The sequence below is a fragment of the Ambystoma mexicanum genome, chromosome 10, assembly GCF_040938575.1.
Source record: "Ambystoma mexicanum isolate Mex_15411 chromosome 10, UKY_AmexF1_1, whole genome shotgun sequence".
NCBI classification, from domain to species: Eukaryota; Metazoa; Chordata; class Amphibia; order Caudata; family Ambystomatidae; genus Ambystoma; species Ambystoma mexicanum.
The window spans coordinates 738,693,809-738,720,349 of record NC_090932.1 but is presented as its reverse complement, the minus strand read 5'-3'; the positions used below and the strand labels follow the sequence as shown (position 1 = coordinate 738,720,349).

The 26,541-nt window shown below is 44.2% G+C and overlaps 1 protein-coding gene across 1 annotated transcript in view; it reads left to right on the top strand.

The window, feature by feature from the left end:
• The window catches only part of SERP1 (stress associated endoplasmic reticulum protein 1), a 30,511-nt gene extending 7,799 nt beyond the window's left edge, over window positions 1-22,712 (top strand). The window contains exon 3 of the mRNA XM_069618377.1: window positions 22,291-22,712. Coding sequence (XP_069474478.1) covers window positions 22,291-22,331 — 41 coding nt within the window. The 3' untranslated portion in view covers window positions 22,332-22,712. The remainder of the gene's footprint in view (window positions 1-22,290) is intronic.
• The last annotated feature ends 3,829 nt before the right edge of the window (window positions 22,713-26,541 follow it).

Sequence of the window (26,541 nt, the reverse complement as noted above, 5' to 3'; positions counted from 1 at the left end):
CTATAATCATCACTTAGGTCTGATTTCCTGCTGGAGGGAGAGGCCTTGCCCCGTGACGAAAAATGTAATTCCAGTTTGGTAGCTTTTAGCCAGGCTTAAATTTAAATGTTAATTCTGTTGCATTTTTCCTTAGCTTAAAACAAACTTGTGATTTCAAAAGAGCAGCTAGAACACTTATTCCAGATTTTAAACCATGGGCTCAAACAATTACAACATAGGTTACTCTCAGTAACAGGCCACTTATATTGAAAACATTTGATTTCAATTTATATAGGTTTAAAGTTTATCATGCAGGCTTCTGACAGCTGTCATTCAAGCGGCCCAGGGTACTGCACCCAGATTTTGACAGATCCACAGCAGGCAACTTTTGCTGTGAAAATCTCTTAATGCCTTCAGTTTTTCAGAACCTTGCAAGTTCACAGGATTTCAGTGAATTGTAGCACCCAGCAAGAATTTTGGATGTTTGAGGGTGTTTTGTACCGGCATTCTGCAGTTTCAGCGACAAAGTAAAAGTGATTTAAGGCAAGATTTTTTGGGATTTCCTTTAGCAAAACACTTCTTTTCCTTCTATGCTCCATTTTCACTTGTTGTGGAGCCCAGTGACAAATTTCAGGAGTGAGATCTCTGTTCCCCCACTGACAACATGCATGGCAGATTGGGCAGATTGGGCAGCCATGTTTTTGTGCTTTGCCGAGCGCGATTGTCAGAGGTTTTGGCGCGCACAAGGGTTTTGCAGCCATTCTGATGTTTCTGGCACCATCAGAACACAATGATGCCGCATAGCAGAGCAAAAAAGTGGGTTGAATCATCCCACACCATAACGAGGCGTGTTTAGGAATGGCTCTGAATGAAATGTTCTGTCAAGATCTCATAGAGCTGCATCTTATTCTGCTATTATTTCATTAGACTGGGTATCTTTGACATGGCCTTGGTGAATTATACATTTCCACTTGCATTAGAGCTTTGGGACAGCAATACATTTCCATGCTCTCCACACTTGGACCTGAGATTTTGTATTAACTACAGTTTGACCCTCTAATCCCAAACCATTTTTTACTGTGTAACACTTGCACCATCAGTGACATCTAAATTAACTTGGGGAATCCTCCTTCCACTGCTTACAATGGAGTTGGTGGTACTTGTTGAAATAAAGTGGGCGGAGGGGTAGTATCAAGTTGTTACACGTTATCTCTCAAATTCAATAATAGTCAATTACACATGTCTAAAACATAAATGGTGTTCTCTCTGTCATCGACGTTGGATTGGATTAGCACTCGGCTTTTTAAGGCAAGCCCTACCCAAATACGTGACTGTATGTGAAACTTAGTGTATTTCCCCGCCAGAATGAAAACGCTGTGCTGTTAACATCTTGGGCAAATGACTCCTTCCTGCTCTGTTGTGACAACACTGTCAGCAGCAGTACAAGAGCTTGCCCGTTAAAATTAAAGTTGGAAAAAGTATAAACTCTAAAATTTACTGTGAATGTTGCAGGAGTTTGTGTGGTTTGTGCATATTAATGCTGGGTGTTTCGAGCTGCAGATGTTGCCCATGTGCTGAGTCATAATTGAAATATAAATACAGGTCCACAGTGTCAAATTTGAGCCAAACAAATAAACCAATTGGGACCACCACACTATGCATTGTGCACACTGGCAGGTAAACTACAAATGGTGCTGTGTAACCTTATTTTGTGTTATCTTTATTATAGTATACAGTTTCTTGTCTAGACGGCATGAAACTGTTCTCCCAAGCTCTCACACCCGCAGTTATCTTCCTCTTCGCCTAATCTTCCTATGCATCCTAGTTATCGCACCTCCTGGTTGCTTGTTGCTATCATATCAGCATTGTTCTGCTAATAAATAAAGAATGGCTATGAAATGTAGTTAGTTTGTTAATTCCAGGGATAAAGGACTGTGGTCTTTCCAGTCTATATGATATGCCTTCCAAGTTTATAGTCTAGGTGCCTCATAACCAATGGTTGAAGAGTGATTAAGGACAGTCCTTAAACTGAGGTTGACCTTAAAGGAGGAAGAGGAAGGACTGGGCACAGGAATAAGGGAGGAAGAGGAGGGGCTACGATAGCCCAGAACAGAAGAGTGTAGATGAAATAAAAAGAGGATTATTATACATTTGACTGGGACTCAAATAATACCAATGGAGCCAACCGAGGTCCCGGGTCCTCGTTCCATCATTCTGTCACTGGGGTCGAAGGGAAACGAACACTGCGTACAATTGCACCGGTCCAGCAGGAAACAGCAGTCCGACACAACTACTGAAGAAGGCCAATCCGTCCCATTGTATGATAGGAGACTGAGGGTACGTCGCATTACAAGAGGCAAGAAGACGGCAGTCTGATGCATTACAGAAGTTAGACCACAGCAGTCCGCTGCATAAAAAGAAATAAGGAAGATACAAGAGAAGGGCAGTCTGCCGCATTAACAGCTGTAAGGAGACGGCAGACCACTGCATCAATAGTGCGAAGACGGCAGTCTGCCGCAACTGTGGAAGAAGGGCAGTCCGCCCCGCTGAACGAAGGCTGGTTACGAGAATAAAGAGAAAGGTGAGCGGCACACGGGGAAGTACACAGTTAAGTACCGCTTTGCCGTGTGGATCGCTGCTGGATCACTACTCCTGCTGTGCCCCCTGATCTGCGGATTCTACTTGGTGCCCATTTGCAGTGATTTTCAAAGGTGACTTTGTCCTTGCGGCTCGCAGCTGCCAGCTCTCTGGAGCACTAGTGACTTTGTAAACGACTTTGTAACGGTCACTATTCTGTTCCGAGGCCCGTCCCTGATTCTTTGTTTTTTTCCCTTGTTGCAGCCTGTGGATTGGCCCACCCACTTGCCTGCGTGAGCTACGCAAACCTCCTATATCTCCGGCCAGCACGCTCACCGTATGCGCGCACACAGGGAAGTACACGGTTAAGCAGCCCTAAGCCGCGCAGCGAGGCAGCAGGCAACAAGCGCCGCGCAGCGAGGCAGCAGGCAACAAGCGGTTCCTAACCCTGGTGTCTAGATAGTGAGTATTCCATTAGGACGCGGTGCAGGACCTGTGAAATTGTGTTCTGCGCCCATGGCATTTGCTGCTTATATGTTAAAAACTGCCATGCCTGAATACCCGTTTAGCACTCTGACGGTGCCTTCTAATTTTATTTCTACTACAGGCACCCGTATGTTCCGGTCTGCTTTAACATTTATGCCCATCCGGGCTCATATTAGTGCCAACTTAACTTGTAACCCTTGCAACCCCTCACATTTAATAACACCACAATCTCAAATGGCTTGTTCAGCAATAATTGACGGGCCTTAGCCTCCTCAGCTACCCCACCTAATCCTCATGTAAACAGTGTTGCCACGTATTCAGTGCCTTTGCGTGAGCGTGCCAACCATCACCCTCTTTCTGACAACACGATATTAGATTCAGTTAAGGGTGATGGTGTAGTGCCCGCTCCAGTTTTTTCTTTGTCACCAATATCTTTTCCACCTATTACTGAAGATGCATCAGGCATTTCCATCTATGCCAGCCAATGTGAGTCACCAACTTCCATTGTTGCAGAGGAGCCTGCCAACTTCGTTCAGGCTGTTACACTTAACTCTACAATGGTGCAGGCACAATCCTTAATAGACTCTTTCGTACAGCTGACACCCAGACAGCCCAGGCCACCCTTGAATGAACATGATTTGCAACAATTTGCCTTGCTACACCCAACGTTAGTGGCCATCAATACCACGTGGTTGAGCCTTTGACATTATATAGCAACCTAGATACCCAAATGTCCTGACAAGCCGCTCAATTAGAGACATTGGCCAAGTGGTCTCACGTCCAACAAATGGCCCCAGTATTGATTAACCCAATGTGCCTGATAAGCAGCCAATCCTAGTCACTGATTCCGTTTGCCCAAAGGAGGATGAAATCCAGCCTTTAGTGTCGGGCCGCAAAACTCCTCTGGTCAAACTCATCTGCCAAATCCATGCTATTGCCGGCACTATTGAGCCTCTGCCTGGCATCGATATCCCATAGAATGATTCTTGGATGTCTGCCCTGTCCCAGTCCCCAAGTGCTGCCATAATTTCCTCTCCTAAGGTGTGCCCTCAACGTTCTCGTAGCGTAGGTGGGGTGCGGGCAATCACTCAAAAACATAAGTGCACAAAATCCTTGTTGAAAGGACCTTGTTCTTGATGAGAAGAAATCCCAAAACATGGCTGCCTCTAAACCTGTAAAAAGTACAGCCTTGGACAATACCGCCAAACTAACGCACAAGGAATGTTTTACCCACCGCACACAGCCCCAGACAACGACGACTCTGCCTATGTCTGCTAATAACCCATTCCATGTTGCTCCAACTCCCTCTTTGCCTAAAAAAAATGTGTTCCCATTCTCCTCAATGATTTAATTCAATCTATTCAGCAGGAGAACGATGGTGAAAATTGTCCTGTCCAGGACAAACTAGCCAGGAAAGCGGTTACATTTGATATTCCTGTGCGCTCATCTCGTTTGTCTGGCCAGGACCAGCAGCAGCATTCAACTGCAACCCTCAAACTCATGGTGGATCAATACTTGGCTGAACGGTTATTCATTTCAACTATTCAGCCCAGTATTTTACAATCAAAGTTACCAGGCCTCACGCCTTTGCAATTACATACAAGCCTTGGTCCTGTGGCTGCAGTAGAAACAATTGGGCTATCCCATCACTCACAAATGCCAAAACAGACCTGCAGAACGTATAGTACTGTGGTGAGTGCTAAAGATGACCATTCCAAAGGGCTTCCTGCTAAGAGCCATCCCCAGATCATCTCAAGACATGCTCACGCTTGGTACTCACCGTGCCACACTCTCATAATGAAGTGTGGGGACGGACCATTTCCATCTTTTGATCTAAGTAGGCTCATCGTTTTGAACATTTTTAGTGATGTTGTGGAACTGGAAGAAGTCCCTTCATCTGATAGCAAACAAATTGAGTTCCTCTCTGAGGCTTCGTGCACAGCAGTCAAGCTTTGGATCCCATCTGGAATGCTCATGAACACCATCTGGCAGTCCAAAATGCGCCCGTTTGCAATGGGATTTTTAATTGCGCAGGATCCAGATCGTTTTGTTCCATGCCCTCAACAGGAGATCTCAAAGCCCAATACCTATTCAGGTTCACAGTTAACATCTCATTGATGAGCTCCAACCTCTGAATTTACAAACCATTAACCTTCAAAGCAGGAGGGAGTTTCGCTCCTGAAAATTCTGAGTTGGAATACTCGAGGCCACTCACATTTACAATCCTCTCTAAAAAAGCTGCCTAATAAATATCATATTATGGCCTTACAAGAAACATGGTTTACCGTAGCCCCATTATGGGATGACTTCGATTTATCCTTGCTCCCAGCTCTCTCTGGTAAGGGCATACCATAATCTGGGCTCCTGGTAGCAGTTAACACAGCCCTAGGCCTCGAAATCTCCCATTAGGCCTCGGAGAGTGCCTCCATCCAGCTTGTGAACATTACCCACTACACAAAAACAATAGCGTTTGTCAACTTGTATCGTAATCCAGCAGCCATGGGCGAAGAGGTTTTTTACACCGGCCTAACCAGAATTCTTGAAAAAATATATTTGCACGCTCATGTCACACATACCATAATCATGGGCGACTTAAATCTAGACTGCTGGGGTAATGCTGTGCATCAAAATAGGTGTCCACTTGGATCACGTACATGAAAGATCGGAATTTTCATATGGTCAATGGTGCTAACACAGGAGAAATTCTACCTCAATTCACCTGGCATAGAGGCAAAAGTTCCAGAATCCTAGATTATATCTATGTAGAGTAAAGCTTGCTACAGTCCATCCAAAAACTGATCATGATTGATATGATCAGTGATCATAGGCCTTTATCCCTAGATTTCCTTTGGAATACCTCTATTGTCAGCCCACAGGCATGCCAGCACAATTTGGTTATTAACACCTCTAGAAGCAGGCTGCGTCTGAATCCAGCCAAACCTGTTGCTTTTCACACGCTAATTGACAAATACATTTCTTCTTGTCACCCTTTGCAATATTCAGAGCTCTTAAAGAGATGTGTTATTACTATCACCATTCCATACAAAAATTGTATTCCACATCGCCACATTTATGATCCTGAGATCATTCACAGACGAGCGGAGTACAGGCATCTAAGGAAAACCCTACTATGTTCCAACTCGGAGACTTGCTGGCAAAATATTAAAACGGCAAAGTGTTGCTATAAAAATTGGCTTAAGAGCAAGAAGTCCTTGATGTTTCAACATGACAGCAAGGCTATGCTTGCTGCCATGAAGAACAAGAACTCTGCTGACATGTGGCAACTTTAAAAAAAAGAATTCGTGCAACATACAAGCAGATGCACAAATTAATGGTGTAAAGACGCAGCATTGGGTCCAACACTACACTGACCTATATGCCGATGTCAATACTATAAATTGCCAGCAGGTCCACCTGTAGGTGCTCATTGGAGCATCGACTTCACTCCTGAAGTCATTGAAGAGCTGATTAATAAGGCAAGTTCATCCAGAGCGGCGGTCCCCGACGGCCTTAATAATGCTATGCTTAAAGAAAATCCAGCTGCTTGGTCCAAAATCATTAACACAATATTCCGAGAAATACTAAGATCGCAAATGTTACCTTTAATCTTGGAAGACATCTATAATAATTCCTGGCTTTAAGAAGGGAGATCGTAGTCTACCGTGCAACTATCAGCCTATTGCGTTATTGGACGCCACTAGGAAAATATTTACTAAACTGCTCCCAAGGGACTTTAATGCATGGACATTAGAACATCACTTTCGAGACCCTCAACAAACGGCTTTTGTTGCGGGCATGGGCACAAATATCAATTTGCTTTGTTTGCATGCTATTCAAGCCCAATGCCAGACATCTGAACAAGCCCTTTTTCTTGCGTTTGTAGATCTTCACACCGCGTTCGACTCTGTCTCACGCTCCATTTTGTTATCTAAGTTGCGTAGAGATCAGTGTCGACCTACATTGTTTGACGTTATTCAGGCATTACACTCTATAATACCTCTGTCCGTATTAGACTGGCATTAGATGGTACCCTGTCAGAGCAGATTCCGACGACTCGTGGCTTCAAACAAGGGTGTTTACTAGCCTCTGCAGTCTTCAACTACTTCATTCATGATGCCAGGTATGCCTTTGAAAAAGTGATATCCGACTCACCCAAACTCAATCAACAGGCCATTGAAACATTAATGTATGCAGATGATTTAGTCCCCTTATCAAAAACACAGATGGGCCTACAAAACCTTTTAACGTCCTTTCAGTCCTACATACAGCAAAATGAATTTAGCATAAATATAGGAAAAACCCAGATTATGACATATTCCCCAAAAAGATAAGGGCATGCTTCATACGCGTGGTCTATTAACAAGTTTGCCTTGAGTATAGTGCCACAGTACATCTATCTGGGCATCTCTTTTGAAGGACATGGGGCAGCATTTGGTCAGCTGGAGCGTGTGGAGGTAAAACTAGCCACAGCAATTTTCCAGGCAAAAAGTTTGATGCATAACTATGGCAAATTTTCCATTAAACCAATATGGTTCTTTTGGACCATGAAGATCGTGCCATGACTTTTGTGTGGCATTGAAACTTTAGCAATTAACACCTGCTTTAAATTTGATCTATGGGAATCCAAATTTTGGAAACATTTATTATGTCTACCAGAATGTTTCCCTCATGCCTGGATCAGATTCGAGTTGGGGCTGGTTTCCCTCCAAGCGCTCTATCATTGGCGCCTTTGTGCTCCTTTCCACGATAACAATGTCATTTGGAAAACACTATCTACGTATGTATTCTCAGCCAACCATGCATTTGTGATGCTATGGTCACGGAAGGTATATCAAATCTTGGTGGCTGCAAGTGTGTTTCGATTGATCTGCTACTAAACAATCCTGAGAAAGCCAAATCCAAACTCTGAGTTAGATTGGATTAATACATGCGAGTTATGTCTGCAATATCGTGATGGGGATATCAGCAGACCCCCCACCTCCCCACCCCCCAAAAAAAAGTACACTGCCACAATATTTGGTGAAAGCACCAGCGGCCTTCTATCGCTCGGGCATACTACGCTTGCACTTTAACTTATGGCCCACAAAGGATATCAAAGCTAGGCGCTAGTTACTATTGCCCCATCTTAATTTCTGTTGCTATTGCATGCTGGTGGATACACAGGAAACACTGTCCCATTTGATCACAGAATGTATCATATTGCGAGGCCCGAGACAGATCCATTTTGCCTGACATTGTAAGTATTTGGGAGGGCTACCAAGTGATCAAAGTTGGCCGCTGATTCTTTCTTCATCACATATGCCTATTCAAATAGCCACCATCAATTTCTTGACAAGCTTGCAATTTGAGGATACATGAAGTAAAATAATCTGCAAACGTGGCCATTTTAAATGCTATCTTAATCGCACTGTAATTGATTACTCATGTCAGTTTTTTTTTTATCAATTCCAACATCAGTTGATTCATTTTCTATTTTTATACTTTCTATTTTATACCCTATGAATGTTTGTCAGAGGTTGCACATTTTATCTTGTTGCTTTCTTATCACAGTGTATGTTTATTTGAAGTTACATTGTTTGCTCATTATTGTGGTTAATCTGCTATGATGAATATAAATTGGTTTTCTTTCCTTTTCATTGCAAAATTTGATATATGTAATTATTTTTTATTATGCATTTTGAAAGGCTGATTTACTTAAGCTGCTAAAAAAAAAAAGCGAGTGCCACTCCGCCATCCTACAGGGAGCACCACTCTGCCATTTGCTTAACTGTTGCATGGTGGTTCCAACCAGGCTCCTATGCACACAGCACTCCACTGCATGCTGCCAATCATGGTGCCACTCGGGCCGTGCGAGCTTCAGCCGACCACGTCAAAAGGGGGCAGCATAGAGGAGGAACGAGAACAGCACTGCTGCTCCATGTACACCTCCGCTCATCAAAGAGAACTCCTGCCGCTCTGGCAACCAGGGTCTCCAGTTTCCAAGGAACCCCACTATAAGGCATCTGCCCACCTGGGGAGATGCTGACCGTGCTGGACTTCCAAGGACACTGCAAAAGAGGAAAACACTCCGGCCTGGTGCTCAAACAGATGGCTGTCTGCCACTCACTGGAAAAGGACACAGAGACACGACAAATGAAGACCAGCAGAAAAAAGATATTGAGCACTCCCAGAGGACACACGAGAAAGCACAGCCAAAAGACACCACAGAGGGCATTTGTCCAGAAAACACAAAGAAAGAAGAACATGGGGGGTGGGGGGGTGAGACAGTGATTAGGACTTCCCACGTTGACATTCAATACACTGGATGCTCTTGTGCCAAGCATAGACCTCAGTTCAAGAGAGAGGACAAATGCTGCTCCACAACAATCTGTGGGTCCTCCACTGCCCGGCGAAGTACCACCAGCACTAAATGACGTTGGTGAGATAAGTATCAAGATAAGACTGAAAGAAAGGTGGATGCTCCTAAAGGATAAGGGACAGTGGGGAGGGGGGGGAAGAGTAAGGAGCAGAAGGAACGGGGAGCTGCCTAGGAAGAGGGAGAGCAATGGGAAAAGAACACCAATGGAAAGGAGACAGGAGGGAGAAAGCTTGTGAACAAGGATCACAGAAGATGAGGGTCAAAAACAGGAGACTAAACAGAGGAAGATAAGGATATCAGAAAGAGAGGGAAACATAACGAAAGGGGAAGAAGAGAGCGAAGGGGCCAGGAGACGAAAGGAGAGACCTTGGCTCCAGTCTGAAGGAGGAGAGTAACAAAGAACTGAAAATGAGATCAGTACAAAGGCGAAAGAGAGAGTTGGAAAGCAGGGCAGAGGTGGACCCAAAGGAATGCCCTAAAGTGAGGGACAGGTGTAAGGAAGGAGGAGGAGGTTTATTTTATTTGTCCATTCATAATGCACCTGAGTCCGCAGGCATCAGGGCGCAGAAGGTAAGACAGGAGGAGGCATGGAGGGCATCATGAGAGAGCAAACGGGAAAAGAATGCACTCGAAGAAAATCGTTTTCACCCATTTCCTCAACTTCAGAAGATTTTCTTGGTGCACTAGAGTTTGGAAAGTTTATTCCATCGAATGGCGCCTGAGAGGCAAATTATCTGCCCATCCCTCTGACCCGCTTACTCCTCGGGACAGATAGACCGACCCTGTCACTCAATCTAATGAGTCTGGCCGAGTTGTGGATCTTAACAGACTCTTTAAGATAGCCTGGGGCCTGGCCATACAGGCATTTGTGCACTATTCTCAGCGCTTTAACATTGACACTATTTTCCACGGCGAGCCAGTGCAGACTCCTTGTTTGTGTCTGAGTATATTCTTAACGATCCAAACAGCATCATTTTGCAAAACCTGGAGGCGTCTGAGACTGTTTTTTACTAGCCCCCAGCATCTAGGAATTACAGTAATCTATCCTTGTCATTATAAGGGCATGGACCAGGGTGGCGCAATTAGTCTCCGAGACCTAATTATGAGTTGCAGTACATATTTCGATGTTCAGTGAGGATTTGACGGTGACTCCCAAGGTCGCAACCTTATCCACGGTTGTAATAAAGTGATTCTCAATGGAAAGACCAACTTATTGCGGGTCCAGTTTGGATCTTGCCTATGGTGAGCCAAATATCATGATCTGTTTTTTTGGCGTTGAAGCACATTCCATTGTTTAACATCCACTGCTGGATAGTAACACACTTTATTGATTAGCTCCACATCCTCGATGTACTTGCTGTTCAAATCAAAACCGAGCTTGGTGTCATCAGCATAGTTGGTAAAGTGTACACCCAGCCTGTCCAAAAGATCAGAGAGGGCGGCAATATACATTGAAGAGGGAAGGAGACATGTAGGCACCCTGTTGCACGCCACATTTCAGAGGTTATTAAGTGAATATGCATTGCCCCATACTATCCTAGACATGTGACCCGTCAGAAATGACTTGATCCAAACCAGAGCCTTGCCTGAAAAACCACCTGCGTTCATCTGCCTGCATGACAATTTGTCATGGCAGACAAGGTTAAAGGCTGCTAATAGATCCAAAATCATCATCATCATCAGCAGCCTTGCCTTGAAACATGATCTGACGCATCTCAGAGTTCATATTCAACAAAACACTCTCAGTGCCATAATTAGCCCCGAAGCCTGATTGTCTATGGTGTAGAGCTCCAGAGGTTTCAAGGAATTCTTGAAATTGGGAAGTAACCAACTTGTCCAAAATCTTCATAAGGAAATGGGCATTGGAAATGGGCCTGAAGTTAGTTTGGTCCAACCCATTTTTTTTTAATAAGGGGTTCACAAATACTTTCTTCAGGGCCATTGGGACACAACAATCTCTGAAGCTGACGTCAAAAAGACGAATAAGGAAGGGAAGAAACAGTGCTCTATTATTTAGGAGGAGTTTGGAAGGAGAACTTCTCGTACACACGTGGTTGGACTCATTTTTGTCATGATGTTGACTAATGCTTTCTCCGTTATACTTTTGAATTCAAACACTGAAAGAGCACATTGATCTATGAGATGGAAGACAGATGGCAGAAAAAGCACGACGAATACCCAGAAGTCCGGCAATAAGGCAGAAGGAGTGGTCGCCCACAAAGATAAGCAGGGGAGAGATGTGTGTGATTAGGGACAGTCCTCCTTAAACTGAGGACGACCTTAAAGGAGGAAGATGAAGGACTGGGCACAGGAACGAGGGAGGAAGAGAAAGGGCTACGAGAGCCAGGGACAGAAGAGTGTAGAGGGAATCAAGAGAGGATTACTATACGTTTGGCTCCATTGGCATTATTTGAGTCCCATTAATTTGGGGTAACTGGGCCTCACTCCGTCATCCTATCCCTCCATGTTCTTGGGCTCAGGGTAACAGACGGGAGGTTCTTACTGAACTACACATTATAATACACTCTGCCTTACTTGGGTAGAGGAACAGAACTAACTGTAACAAAAAAGGGTATCCAGTCAATATATCTAAAACATTAGAGTGGTAAATTTCAGAGTGGACCATAACACCGAAAAACACAGCAAACATTAACTAAAGGTAGTGGGGTAAAGGGGTGAAAATGGGTTGGGGTGGCATTATAAGGGTTAAAAAACGGGGGGCTTGGTGGTGGGACTTCCCCACCCCCCCAAACACCCCACCACCAAAAATTGTATTTGTCTGCGATGAAATTTACCACTCTGCTTCACACTACGGATGAATCTTGCATTAAAACTAAGCGCAACAGTTAAATTCTACATCTGTGTGGAAGACAACTCACATTAGATGCAGGTCTATTGGACAGTACATTTAAAGACCCAACCATAAGGAAGTGCTTGTGCCAGAATTAGTTAACTCAGCAGTGTTTTACGAATTTGTCAGAGGTTTTCCCAGGGAGCCTTAGAAGCTTTCCAAACCTTGCAGTGGACCAATACAATGCATTGTGCGAAATGCCTTCTTTGTTATGTGGTATCAATGTCTCAGAAAAGTTTTTAAAGTACAGATCCCTATTCAGAGGATTTCTGTAGAGCAGCACTGGCATTTTGGCAAATGTAGTGTTGAAAATGACAGAGTCTGTTGCACGTTTTCTAGCACGTCTGCACATTGTAGTAGATGATGTGCCAGAATTACAGATTCCGGTTTCAAGCCTTCCATTATTTTTATTTTATATTTCTTTGACGAACAGAGATGTAAATTTAGATCAGATATGACTTACAATAACACATTTACAGATGGCTGAGGCATTCCTGCGAAGGGTGCCTGGACAATAGCGTTAAGATGAGAACGAGTGGTGAGACGGTTCGAGGGTGTGTTTAAAAAAAAAAAATTGCCAAGAAAATCAGAAAGATCAATGTATACATATATGTGGATACATCTTTCAGGTAAGTTTCAAAGGTAACATTAACCCAAGTGGGCAAGTGCTTCAAACTAAAGAGGATCCCTATATAAATATACAAAATTACATTATCAAGTGTCACTGGAGGGAGTGGTGAGGACTGGCAGAGAGGATGAGCGGCAGGGCAGTGGGAGCTCCGTCTTTAGCAAGTAAGTGAAGCTTAAGCCAAGAGATCAACAGTTGGGCTGTCTTTGATGGGCAGCAGGTTCAAATGGAGCAGGGCGAGTAGGGAGAAGGAGCAGAAGTGAAGGAAAGAACGGCAGGGAATGGGGGGGCGACAATGAGTTTGAGTTCAAAGCAGGATCTGAGGGAACGAGATGGTGAGTAAACCAATATACATTCAGGAGCAATACCAGTGATTGTTTTGTAGACCAGGAGAATGAACTGGAAAGGGATTATTGGACATTGAGAGCCAACCAGTATGATGTTGGTACGGGTGTCCAGCCAAAATTTCGAAACACAAGTTTTGAATGACAAAAGTTCCGAAACAAAAGTTTCGGAAAAAAAAAAAAAGTCTTTGCTATAAGTTATTTTTTTTTTATTTTTGTTTTTAAGTTTGTAAAGTCAAATAAGTGTTTAAAAAAAACCAGGGGTCTGGGGGGACACCCCCATACAAATGTAAAAAATTGAAACTTTTTTTTTTCCTAAACTTTTGTGTCGTAACGTTTGTCATTTGAAACTGTGACTGTCGAAACAGTCACTGTGAACCGTTGGTACATAGAAGTGGGGAAGGATCTGGGTAGGTTGTAGAGGATGTGAGTAGCAAAGTTGAAGACTGTAAGTTTAGGTGTGAAGGCCAAGGAGTAGGAACCGGGAGGATAGCTCGGGGGCAACCTGAATCCTGTCCCATGTGTAAGAAGCAGTTCTCTGGCATGTAGCGCAATATCAAAGCTCAAAGTTATTTATTATTTCTTTGTTGTTTTTTTTGTCCATTTTGCTAAGTAGCAAACAAGGGTGGAGAGTAGACTTTTTAGTAAGAAAAGAGCTCATTTTCCAAAAGTTGAGGAGGTAAATATTAGGGGAAGAGGGCAGTGGCAATGAAATTGTTGCTGTCTGAGGTCGCTAAGACCCCCAAGGTTGTGAGCCATGGGCGGGAGAGCAAGATGGTCAAGCAGGAAGCAGATGGGGAGGAGAGGTTGGGGGATTGCATTGGAAGCTGAGAACAGGGTGTCGTCTGTTTTTGAAAAGTTCAGCATTAGCCGGGAGAAAGACGTGCAGTGATAATTTGCAGTGACACAGTTGGTAATCTGTTCCGAGGTGTCTGGGGTGAAGGAAGAAAATGGTCAGGGGAAGATCTGAGTGTCAACAGCAAAAAAAGGTGATTGTAAATGGCAGAGGTATGGAGGGTGAGGAGCAGAGGTCCAAGGACTCATCTCTGGGGAACGATGATCGGTTGAGTGGTGGGGTCAGAGATTTGCAAGTTCGAGAAGATTTTAAAGGCTCAACCTTCGAGGTAGTAGGCAATTTGCTTTGTTAATCCCAAAGTTAAGGAGAGTGGAGTCGTTGACCATGTCCAAAGCGGCACATAGGTTCAAAAGTAGGAGTATAGAAGATAGTTTGAAGTGGAGAGCATCAGAGAGAAAGTTGGAGGCATTCATGAGTGGAGTCTCGGTAGAGTGTTTGAGAGTGAAGTGGCTCTCCAAGGCCATTACCCCCAGAGATTAGTGATCCGGTTGAAGACCACCTGCTCAAGGACCTTAGAATAATGAGGAAGGTGGGCAACTGGGCGATAGCTTGTTGGGTTTTTTGGGTCAGCAGAGCGTTTTCACTAGGGGTAAGACAGTTATAGGTTTGAGGGAGGGAGGTGGAGTATTTGGGGGTGCGAAAGTGTCGATAGGAATGCAAGATGAGCTGGCCCTGTGAAGGATGGGTGAAAATTCAATAGGAGAAAAAGTAGTTAAGTAGAATGGGTAGGGTGCAGGTGGTGGACAGAATGAGGGTTCTTAAGAGAGGAAGAGGGAGAAGGGGCTGTGAGAGTCCAGACTTTTAGAGGAAACGTCATTAGCAGGAAGAGATGGGTATTGGCTTGTGAGGTGTGAGCAGAATTTGGCAGAGTCCAGTGAAGTCCAATACACTCGGGAGGATAGCTTGGGGGCAACGTGCTCGCCTTGGAAACAAGACAACACAGAGCAACACAAGTTTAATCCCCGGGTCTGCGCTTAGAAACCTCTGGTTATTATGCGCGCTATAAATAACCAATTACAATTACAAAGAGGAAGGCAGCGAGGGAATTTTTGTAGGGTACTGGTCCGTAATTTGCACCAATGTCACAGGTCAAGACGCGTGCATGTTCTGAGGGACAGAGTTGATTGAGGACTGGTACGGGAAGGTGTGAATGTGCGAGCAAGGTCAAATGGAGTCATAAGTGCAAAGAATAAGTCAGAAAAGGCACAGTCAATGGAAGAGGCATGAAGAGGGGTCCCGGCTTCATCAAAGTAAGGGGCTAGAGTCCTGCCTGAATTTCCTCTTGGTCATTGAGGAGAGGAGTAGAGGTGGAGGGACTGTGATGCTAAAGTGAACAATGGAGTGGTCGGAGGGAGAGGGGTCAATGCAGAGGTCAGAGGAGGGAGGAGAGTGAAGTAGAGATCAAGAAAATATCAAGAGAGTTGAATCGGCTGGTCATGGAAGAAGTAGAGGGAATGGCTAGATAGGAGGGAGGTGAGTTCAAGGCAGTTGGCTGGAGAGGACTTCTTAAAACCCTGCAGCATTACAATGAGGATGTTAGTAGGAAGTGATTCTAGGAGAAGGTTCAGATCAAGGAGGGGAAGGAGTTTGGAGGACCAAGGAGTCGGAGCCAGAAACAGTGAGAGGAGTAGGAGTTGAAAGGTGTCATACTCACATTCAAAAGCGGAAGGGGTGAAGACTGACTCGTTTAGAGGGCAGTGTTGAGGGCCTTATTTATAACAAACCCCACACTGTGCCTCCCCAACAGGTTGGTTGAGCCTGGGAGAAGGTATTCCGTGTGGAGAACTACAAATGTAGCTGTCGTGAGGGGAGATTCAGGTTTCTGTGATCGCAAGAAATGAAAGTTGAGGATGATGAGTATCGAATTGGTCAGTGCTGTAGGGAGACTTGCACTAGACTCACCACTAGAACCTGCAAAGTGCATAGCATAGTTCCAATTCCTATCTCATGCTGATGTAGATCCATGATATGATAATATATGATATGATATATGATAGTTTATTTATATATAGCGCCTATACACAATATGTAAGGGGCAAAGTTACACGCCGAATACGGAAAATTTACATTGAACCCTGTATTAACCTTTTACTCCCAAAAAGTGATTCCATCGATCACATTTGGAGCTGAAGCTGCCTGGAATTTAAGTTACAAAATGTGGTCTTCCCTGGAGGGAACGTTTTGGAGACGTATTTTCAAACTGCCAACGAGTGTATCGATGATCTCCATAAGACACGAGCTGGGAATTGATTCCATGCACAATATTGTTGTATGGAAATCTATGGCCATGCTAGGAAGATGTCACTAGAAGATCTGGTTCCCCCGTATCAAATCTTATCCTTAGACCCCTCTAATTCATACCATGGCATTCTGTTAGAATGGATAACCAGATTAAAACGGATACTCGAATACGCAGACATAAAATGGGAAACATTACTAGCAACACCGCAAATTGCCAAAAAAAACCGGAGAGAATGGAACTGGATCCAAAATTTGGAATGAAGAAATGTTCTGAAAACCTCAATTGATCTAGGACTAGCAGTCAACAGCTTAGATGGATTACCAAAATATCTGCGAAAATTTCCATCAAGGAAACATCGAAATCAATTCTTGAGAGTTCGATTAAATGCACTTAGAACCAAGGAGATCTTATGGTTTAGACGCGACACACACGTCTCCAATAATTTGTGTAGGTTTTGTGAACTTTCGACAGAATCATTGAAACATCTGATCACGAAATGCCCACATCTCACGCATTCGTGAACTAGTTATCTCGGGAGCTACGCGCCTGTTGATGGTGACACTGAAGGCTGGTTGTACAGGATACTATCGAGTAATAATGTACCACTTACATGTGCAGTATGTGACTTTCTAGAGCACAACCTGAATGATGATTTCCTCATTTCAGCAAATACCAGTGTTGTATGATAACCAACTTCTTGAAATCAATACATTGGATGCTGTGTTACGTTGGAAATAATTATACTGGAAACAACAATACTGTGAATTTATGATTCATGTGAACTATCTTGGTTTTCTTGATTGTAATTGAAGTTTGAAATGCAAACTAATTGTTACAAATAAAATAAAAATAAAAAAATATATATATATACACAATATGTTTCAAAGCGCTTCAAGGCAAGGGAGGGAACAAGGGATTATACAATGACATTCTTACAGGCCATGAGCAGTAAGGATGTGAAATTAACTATCGTACTCGGCCTGATGACATTTCAGATAGTGCAAGAGCTAAGACATAGATAAGGAAGGGAGGGGGAGAGTGGGAAGGAAATGGAAACAGACAGGTGACTACCGTAGTACGCCTGATGACATTTCTGGTAGTGCTGGAGGGGAGGTGGGGAGGAAAAAAACAGTAAGGGGACTGGGGAGGAGACAGACGAGGTTGCTATCATATTAGGTCCAGGGACCGTTCCGATAGAGTAAGTGCATAGAAGAAAGTAAGGGGAGGAGATAGGAAAAGGGAGGAGAGAACAGAGTTAGCAGTCAAAAGAGTAGAGAAGCAAAGGGAGAGTTAATACAATAGCAGTCAGTAGCAACACAAAATGTTGCAAGCCAGGATACAAGATGAAGATGGGGAACAGCATGAGAGTTGAGAAAGGGTGACGCACCGTGAATCAATGAAGTCCATAAAAGTAAAATTCAGCATTGGCCACAAGACAGTGATGGTGAAACCAGAGTTTATCAGGACAGACTCCTGCAGAAGTAGGCTTGAGGTGGGTGAGGGGGGAGCAGGGTAGAAGAATCTAGCAAAACGGGCAACCATCCCATGCAAGATGCAGCCTTGGATCATGAGATGCTGCATTAGTTACTCTGGTGAATCCAGATTCTGCAGTGTTTTGCAGGCGAAGTGGCGTTTTTGTTTTGAGCATGTCAAATAACGCAGATCATGGATGTCTTCTTGAATGAAATTACCTAGACTTTCCAGGGCTACACTATTCAGAGGGTGCTCTGCTGGCAAGACATAAATCCTAATAAATGCCAATGTATCCCCGAATTCACTTGACCTCCTCGGTACAAACCCCTTCCGATGATGTCTCAGGGAGTTTAGCTCAGCGGCAACGTGCTCGGCTTGGAAGCAAGGCGACACGGAGCAACACAGGTCCGATTCCCTGGGTCTGCGCTTAGAAACCTCTGGGTATTAAGCGTGTTATAAATAACCTATCATATCATACATGTTTTATATGGCACGGCTCAGTGTGATGGATGATCAATTGCAGACTTCATAGTATTACACACATGCCCACACTCTGGTTGAGGATGTTGGGGTGTGCTAAGAGAGATCAGAGAAGTGTGGAATGTCTGAAGAAAAGACAGTGGGCCTCATTCTAAGTCGGCCGGGCTGGTAAAAAAAGTGCTGGTATTCATGGATACCAGCACTTTACTGGACCAGCTGACTACAGGTTTGCCGGTGGAGCAACTGGGTTACCTTCAGCTAAGAGCTGGAGGTAAGGCGGGCACCCTACCAGCATAAAAAGACATCATTACCATCACTGGTATTGCCGGTGCTGATAATGAGGGCAAATCCCCTCGTGGAGTCCTGCGGGACTCCATGAATGGGGATTTACACTGTCACTCTGGCATCTGCAATCCGGCGGCATCGTCCGGCAATGGTTACTACATTTGCCGGTATCCTGGCTGCTCTACTTCCTGGATCCCAGCAAAGTTTGAATGAGGCCCAGTAGTAGGTGCCCAGGCTTTTAAGGGGGAGGGCGGGTAGTTGGCTTTCTCCTTCTGTTTGCCTACCTTGTCAAACACTTTCATGGAAGAATATGAATACATAGTTATCCAGCCAAAACCACCAGTGAACCCTGTGACTGCTGTTTGGCATACTGAGCCCTTTTTCTTATAAATTTCTCATGCCAACTAGTACTGAAACTAAAGAGTGACTGGCAACCAAGCACTAACCCACCACACTGTATACTGTCCTCGTTTGATCCACTGCACACCTAACTCTTATACAAAGGCCAGGTATATTCGATTGCAAGGTTACATGGTAACGACTTGATACACATTGCCTGCTTTCGAACAGACACCCCCAGTTGAGGCACTATTTTGCTAGTGCATCTCTAGTTAGAGGCCTTCTAGTAAACTCACTGGCTGTTAAACATGACTTCAGAAGTTGCATTTTGGCGATATGGGTACCTGCTGGTCATTCATTGAAGATCTAATTGCTCTTTTCTTAGTTCTGAAGATTGGATCTGCATCCTGCACCTATAACCACATAGCAGGCTAACCTTTGATCCACTGATGAGTGCTTTCCTAGGAAACAGATGACAGAGGAAACCTTCAAGCAGACGCGCGGGTTCTGAGCCTTCATATCTCACCCCTCTATCCCGGTTTCCCATCGAGTAAGTGAATCCTCTCAATCACTCTGTAACAAGTTTTAAAGGCCTGGGTCCCTGCTCCTTAAAGGGTTGGTGAGCTCTCTGTTGCTTCCCTTCCCTCGTCTACTGGCCCAGCGGTTCAATATAATATTTCTGCATTGTGTTGGCAGAACTAAAAAAAGACTGATTATTTCAGCCGTTTATTTTGCAGCCTTCGAAATACAGAATTATGACTTATCTGGTGGGAGGTGTTCACCCCCGGCCCCGCTCCCATAGGAGCTGATCCCACCCCCCCCCCTCCTTCTCATGTTGCAGCCCCAACCCTTGGGATAAATGCACCAAAGCACAGAGTGAGGACTCTGAACGGGCAAATGTGCTTTTCACGTCTTCATACCTACATGATAACTAGGCTGCCATCTTCCTCTAGAGAAGCAGTTTTTCGTTATCTGGGTACTTGACAAACTAAGACTTACAGCAGCGTTCTAAGTGCTATGATCTTGGGCCGTTTTGTTGCTTTTATTACTGATAACCGCTATAGCCGTATTGAATGCTTTGATTCTGCTGAAGTTGGTGCAGTCCGCTACTTGATTGCCTCTTTCCTTTCTGATAGATTGTAGCAAATGTCTCTGCCTTGTTCTAGGTTCACACCGCATTCACTGGTATCTAGTTGATTCAAATGTCCTCTTCTCTTGCTAGGACGTTGGTAATCATCAGATCTTTCAGACTCGCGTCTTTACTACTATGCAGACTATACCCACAACCTTTGAAGACCTGATGACTACTCTTCGTCTTCCTCTGAACGTTCCTTCCGGTACTAAGTAAAAGTTTTCACCTTTCAGTTTGAGCCAGTTGGGACTTTGCCACAGCTTTAATCTTATCAATCTGTGGATAATCGACCACTGATCTCTGCAGACCTTTTGTCACCTTGCTTTGGGTCTCCAACATCACCCTCTTTTGAAGTCAAAAACCTTGCTTTTAGTCTTGATGACAGTCTGGTTCCAAAAGCAACTAAGTGGTAAGCACTTGCTTCTTTCACCTCCTTACCTTTAAGAGTGCGACTTCGCCCTATAAAGTTAATGTCTACATTGATTTTCACACCCATCCTGCCCCTCATTCCTCTTGTTGTGTCCTCAGAGATTGTCTCACCCATCAGTTATTTGAACTTTGGGTATTGGACCACCTCACCCCTGTATTTGTTTCTCTGCACTGGCCACTTATGGACAAAATCATCAAATTTTAAATCACTCTGGATTGTCCTTTGAGTCGTCCACCAACCATTTGAGTGTTCCTGATTTCAAAATTTTAATTCAGCCTTGTCTAATTTTCTACAAGCACTGCACCGTAGCAACGCCGAAGTTGATGTGTGTGTGTGTTTTTTTTTCCATTTGCTCTCCCCGCCTCTGGGACTTTCTCCCTTCGCACATCAGGACCATTGACAATAGCCTAGTTTTCCATAACGTCATCAAGACACTACTCCTAGTCTTGTAACATTTCTGTGTTGATGTCATTTTGCTTTCTAGTTGGAAGAGGACAACTTGGTGATGCATACTTGAACTAACGGTGAATCTGTCGCCATGCTACTATAAATGTGTCTTACTTCTAATCCATTTTTTATTTGAGTTTATAGCTCAAATCTAGCTTAAAAGCAGCAGAGCGTTTTACAGTGAGCGGGTGCCAGTATTGGCCTTTGCGTTTTACACACTAGTTCAGTACTGTTGGTGGAAGAGGGCTTTTAGGGGTGGGGATGAAGGGTTCGTTTTACTGACATTGTTAGAAAGATGCACGTTTTTTCCATGCTCTCGCTTTTTGAAACAGAAAGACTAGTAATTTGAAGATTCCTGTTCCGCTTAAAATATACTACCAACATCATAGAAACACCTAAAGGGAAACTACTGTAAGACAGAGCACTAAATGTTTAGTTTAGCTCCTCAATCACATATGGCATCATTTCCAAAGTCTCAGAGCACGCAGTGTGGTGCAGTGGGCGTGTACGAGTGTTATGCCTTCTTTAACGTCACTTTTGAATGTAGGGCATTTGTGTGGTATGTGCAGGCGGAAGTGATGGCAGCATGCAATGGAATCATTGTGTCTGCCATACATTCCTGCTCTACTTTAAAAAAACCTGGCTTTACGGCAACATGACATTTCCATGTTAGCGAAAAACGAATGGATTCCTATGTAATCCACCTTTTTTTTTGTACCTGCTAAAAGCAAGAAGATTCCGTAGGAATCCATTGTAAATGGTTGCCAATATTTACACTTTATGCACGAAGAAGCAAAAAAAAAAGCTGAATAGAACTTTTTTTCACTTCTTAGAGCAAATGACAAATGGCGCTGAAGGGACCCGTTGGCAGAAAAGTGCAAATGTAGACTCTCATCTGTTCAATGTACTTTCCTTTGTTAAAAGAAATGGCAACGTTGTGCCAAATCTTGGCTTACTAAAGGTTGAAACCTGGGCCAAAGCAGCTTCCCTGTTACCACTCTCGATTTTCTTTCTCCTTGTATCGAAGGCAGGCTGAAAGTATAGGAGAGTAGAGGAACACAGTCCTAATTGGATTTATTAGTAGTAAAAAGGAACTTCCCTGAAGAAGGTTGGTGTAAACATTGACTTGTTTTCTTGTAAAATCGTCTTTTGATGCGTATTTGGGTGTCGGGTACATTTTATACTGCAGACAACGTATGTTATCTATGGTTAATGGTCGGTCATTACGCAATCTTGGACATTTCTGAAAAGTTACTGGCATTTTCTGTTGGGCAGGTATAGATTAAACATTCTAACTTGTGTGGTTTTCTTCTCATCTTTTTTTTGTTTGTTTTGGGTTGGTTTATTTAACATAATTTTTTTTAAATGTTTTTTTCCTTTCAGCTATTTTCCAGATTATTCAGAGCATCCGGATGGGCATGTGAATCCGATGATCTGAAAGCGGTTTCCTTTCTCCTGTGAAAAGTAACTTGAACTGTTATTCAAGATGTTTGGTATCCAACCTGGCTTATAAACTCTGCATTACAGCCTGTTCCAGAATGGCTCTCTCCACGGTCTCTTGACTTTTTCCATGGCCTCGTTCACACAAGTCATTCCAAGTGTCTTCACAAGCCATTCCAAGTTTTTGTTCATGCCACAGTGCCTTGAAAAGCACCATAAGCGTAATGCAATAAAAGTTGACCTGCAGTCGTGGAGCTACTTATTCTACAAAATGTAAATTCATGTTTTATGTGGATCTATCATTCTGTATGCAATGTAGATACTTTGAAATTAAATCTGTCCTCGTGTAGGCGGTTCTTTGCTTATCTCATGTTTGTGCTTTTAATATGTAAAGTGAATTGGTTTCCATTTTACACCAAACCGTGAAGGAATTTTATGGAAATGGGCATTCATTTATGCCTACTGAGTAAGGTAGAAGCCCAAAACTTGTTTGTCATTACCTATTCACACAGGCCAAATGATGACTTGCATTTTACCTTGGTTGTTCCGTGCTAGTCAGCCATTTGAGATAATATGAATTTTAGATGTGCTGGCCGTGAGGTGTCGAAAGTGATGCTAAAACACTAAGCACTAAAATGCTTTGTTTTTTTCCACGTTTAAAAAAAAATATTTTTTAGGGCTGCTTGTTCGTATATGCCATTTGGGGGAGGTGTCAAGGGACTTGATGGGTAAACTGTAATGTGCCTCTCAGGTGAAAAAATAAAGCGGACCGACGTGGACAATTTTGTAATAAAAAATAAGACCTTCGAATGTAGTTGCTTATGTGGTTATCGTCAGCGTTATGTGATTAACCGAAGGAATCTTTCCACAAGAGTGGTTCTCTTGGGTAGCATCTTCATAATGACATGGTGATTTTTGAATTATGCATCTACTTAATTTTTATGCAAAGTAACTGTTACTGGGCCTCATTACGACCTTGGCGGAGGTCCATGGCGCTATTGGCACCATGGACCATGGCGCTAAGTTGCCAACTCCGCCATGGTGGTTGGCGGACTTACCGCCCCATTCCGACCTTGGCGGGGCGGTAAGTCCCCAATCCCCATTTACCCTTCCCCATTCCCATTTTTTTCCCCATAGGGCATAATGGGAGTGGGGAAAGCGTTAATTACGCCACCGTAAATTACGGTGGCGTAATTAACATCAAGGTCCCTTAGCGCCATGGATTTTTACACCTGCTAAAAGCAGGTGTTAGATCCGCCATGGCGCTAAGGGATCAGGCGGTAAGGGTCGGCGATGTTTACGCTGGCGTAAACCCCTTGCCGCCAGGGTCGTAATGAGGGCCACTGTCTTAATCTCTGAAAGGAGAAATCAATTGAAAGGTGGGTAATTAATTACTGGACGTTTCGTATTTAAATGTGTATTTAAATGGCATTGAAAAATGAAGCAGCCTTTTATTTTCCTCTTTTTTTTTTTTAGGTGGGCAGGATCGTTATGAATTTAATTCATTGTGACTACTCTCACATTTTCTTGCTCTGTAGGTTAAAAGGATCCACCAAGTGTCTTGGCAGGGTGCCAATCATTTTACAAATGTGCCCACTTTCTGATCCAAGACTCCACAATGAGAAGTTCGAAATCAAATGGATGATGTGACCATGAAAGTAACTCAAACAGGGTTTGAAGGTCAGATAATTTGGCCCATATTTGAAAGGGTGGTAAGGCTCGTGCCATTTACATGTTGGTTAATAGCTGACAAGGGCTTTCAGTTGTGATAACCTAATGAGGACCTCTCTCACCTGGCACTCAAGTAGGAGTATGGGAATCTAACCTGAACTCTCAACAGTAATCAAAGACCTGGGAATACTCATGAGTTGTGCCTTTTCTGTTGTGGCAGCAAAGGCCTGGAATGAACTTCCTCTCGACCTTCGGAAGATTGTTGACCACCTTCTCTTCCGACGGACATTAAAAACTTTGCTCTTCTAGAACGCTCTTCGTCTGCCTATATTTAACTGTCCTGGTTCTTCATAGTGCCATGATGCCTTCGGGCGTGTGTGCGCTTTATAAATCCTGCTAACAGTTAAGCCGTGTGTCCCGTGGATGATGCGTACCTGTTTCTCCAGGGGTCTTGCGTACTGGGGTAGCCAGGTCGTGGTAGGTGTGGGCTGACCGCAGAGGACAAAGTCAACTGGACGAAGAAATGTGGTGCAAAGAACCGGCCCCGGATCCCTCCTGAAAACACAGGATTGAATGGGGACCAGCTCCTGATATCACGGATGACTCTTCCCTTATTTTAACGTGGCGCCAGAACAGTGCAAGCACTGGTATGGAAGGTCTTTGATGTAATTCAATAGACAGTGAGCGGAATGCCCAAAGCAGCAATGCAGGCAGGATGACAAGGAGATCTTCACAGTAGCGGGGCAGATGAGAGCCAAGGATTCCAGTACCCAAGCAAGGAGGCAGGCGAAAGCAGGTAGGAGATTGAAGAAATGAAGGAAAGGTCTGGAAGGGACAACCAGGAGGGGGCTGGACCGGACTGGGCAAGCGGGCTACGGTCTAAGGCAGGGGAAAGCAAGGGAAGGAAAGTCAGAACAGGACCCAGCACAAGGAAGGGCACGGAAGGGAACCCTTCCCCAGCACCAGGACAGGAACCAGAAGACGGCAACAAAATGCCGAAGGAGGAGCGTAGCGGAAGGAACACCAAACCGCGTTGAAACGCAGAGATTCCCTGTACCAGATCGCTAAAATGGCGATCTGGCATGAAAGAGAGGCTTCAGGCGCAAGGTGGAAACGCATGCGCGAACGGGTGCCGCTGCGAGACCGAGGCTTGGAACAAAAGCCCGTTCTCCATGACTGCGCTGACGGCACCCGTGCCCCGCTCTACTTTGGACATATGGTACCCTCAAAGAAAGTGAGCCCAGAAAGGTGCGCCTCCTCCACAACCTGAGGCAGGGATACAACCGCCAAGAATGAGCCCGCCCCCTAGAATCCAGCTGTCGCCCTGCACAGGTAGGTACTTTAACACTAACAAAACAATGGTCTCACCCTGGAAACACAGGTCAATGCAATAGCAAAAAAATTGTTCTACCCCCTTCATCCGGTAAGAGGAATTTTCCCTTAGCTCAACTTCCCTAACCAAACCCTTGTTATCTCCTTGGCACTATCAAGAATATATTATGCAAATAATCTACCAAGGAATTCCCAAATACCTCACCAAAAAAAACTACAGGTCATCCAAAACACAGCAGCAAGATTACTCCCAAGAATGAATAGAAGAGACTGAATCACTCCAACCTTGAGAACGCTACATTGGCTACCAATCAAGAAACAAATCAATTTGGAAGCCCCCCCTGCATTGACCATAGATCACTACATAGGCAAAGAGCTGCATTACCCCAAGCAAATATCACCCAATACGTTCCCAGAAGAACCTTCAGATCTAACACTGACCTCCAAATAGAAACAAGACACTCTGAGAAATCAAAATTCAGAAAAACTGCCTTCTCCAATCTCGTAGGCAAATTGGGGAACTCTGTCCTGCAGACAACTGGGATGACGGCAGACCTAACATTCAGAGAACACCTGAAACATGCTTGTTTAAATTGCTGGGATTAAAACGGTCTAACGGCTACTAGACAACAATCATCCTTACGGGGAAGCCACCTCAAACCTACACCGCCCAAACTGCACCCAAATTCAGCATGCCTATGTAAAGACGAACGCCCTCCAAAATGAAAACCATGACATTGCTACAATAGCCAGAGAACACCCAAAACATATCCTTTAACCCACCGCACACTCCCAGTTGACAAACCTTTCCACGAAATAAACCAAACTGCACATCCCTCTCAAATCATCACACAGATCCAAATAGCACCCAACCACACAATCGATGGACGCTGCCCATCCGGAACCATTCAGTGCACAGAACAAAGCCTAACATACAAAAAAAAGCCAGTAACTCCTGGTTCTACATGCATTAACAGATGAGCACAACACCTGTTTTATCCCTCTCTTCTTCATTATCCAACCCACCCCACTTTTCTCTTATGGAGCAATGAGAGCACCTGGAGACCATGGAAATAGCAGTGGTGCGTGGCATAAATAGATCTAAAATAATATATCTCAGCTTGGTTCGTTGGCGTGGAGAGCATTTGCATGGGCGCATGCAACTGCCCTGTGCCAGTATTTTATTTTTAC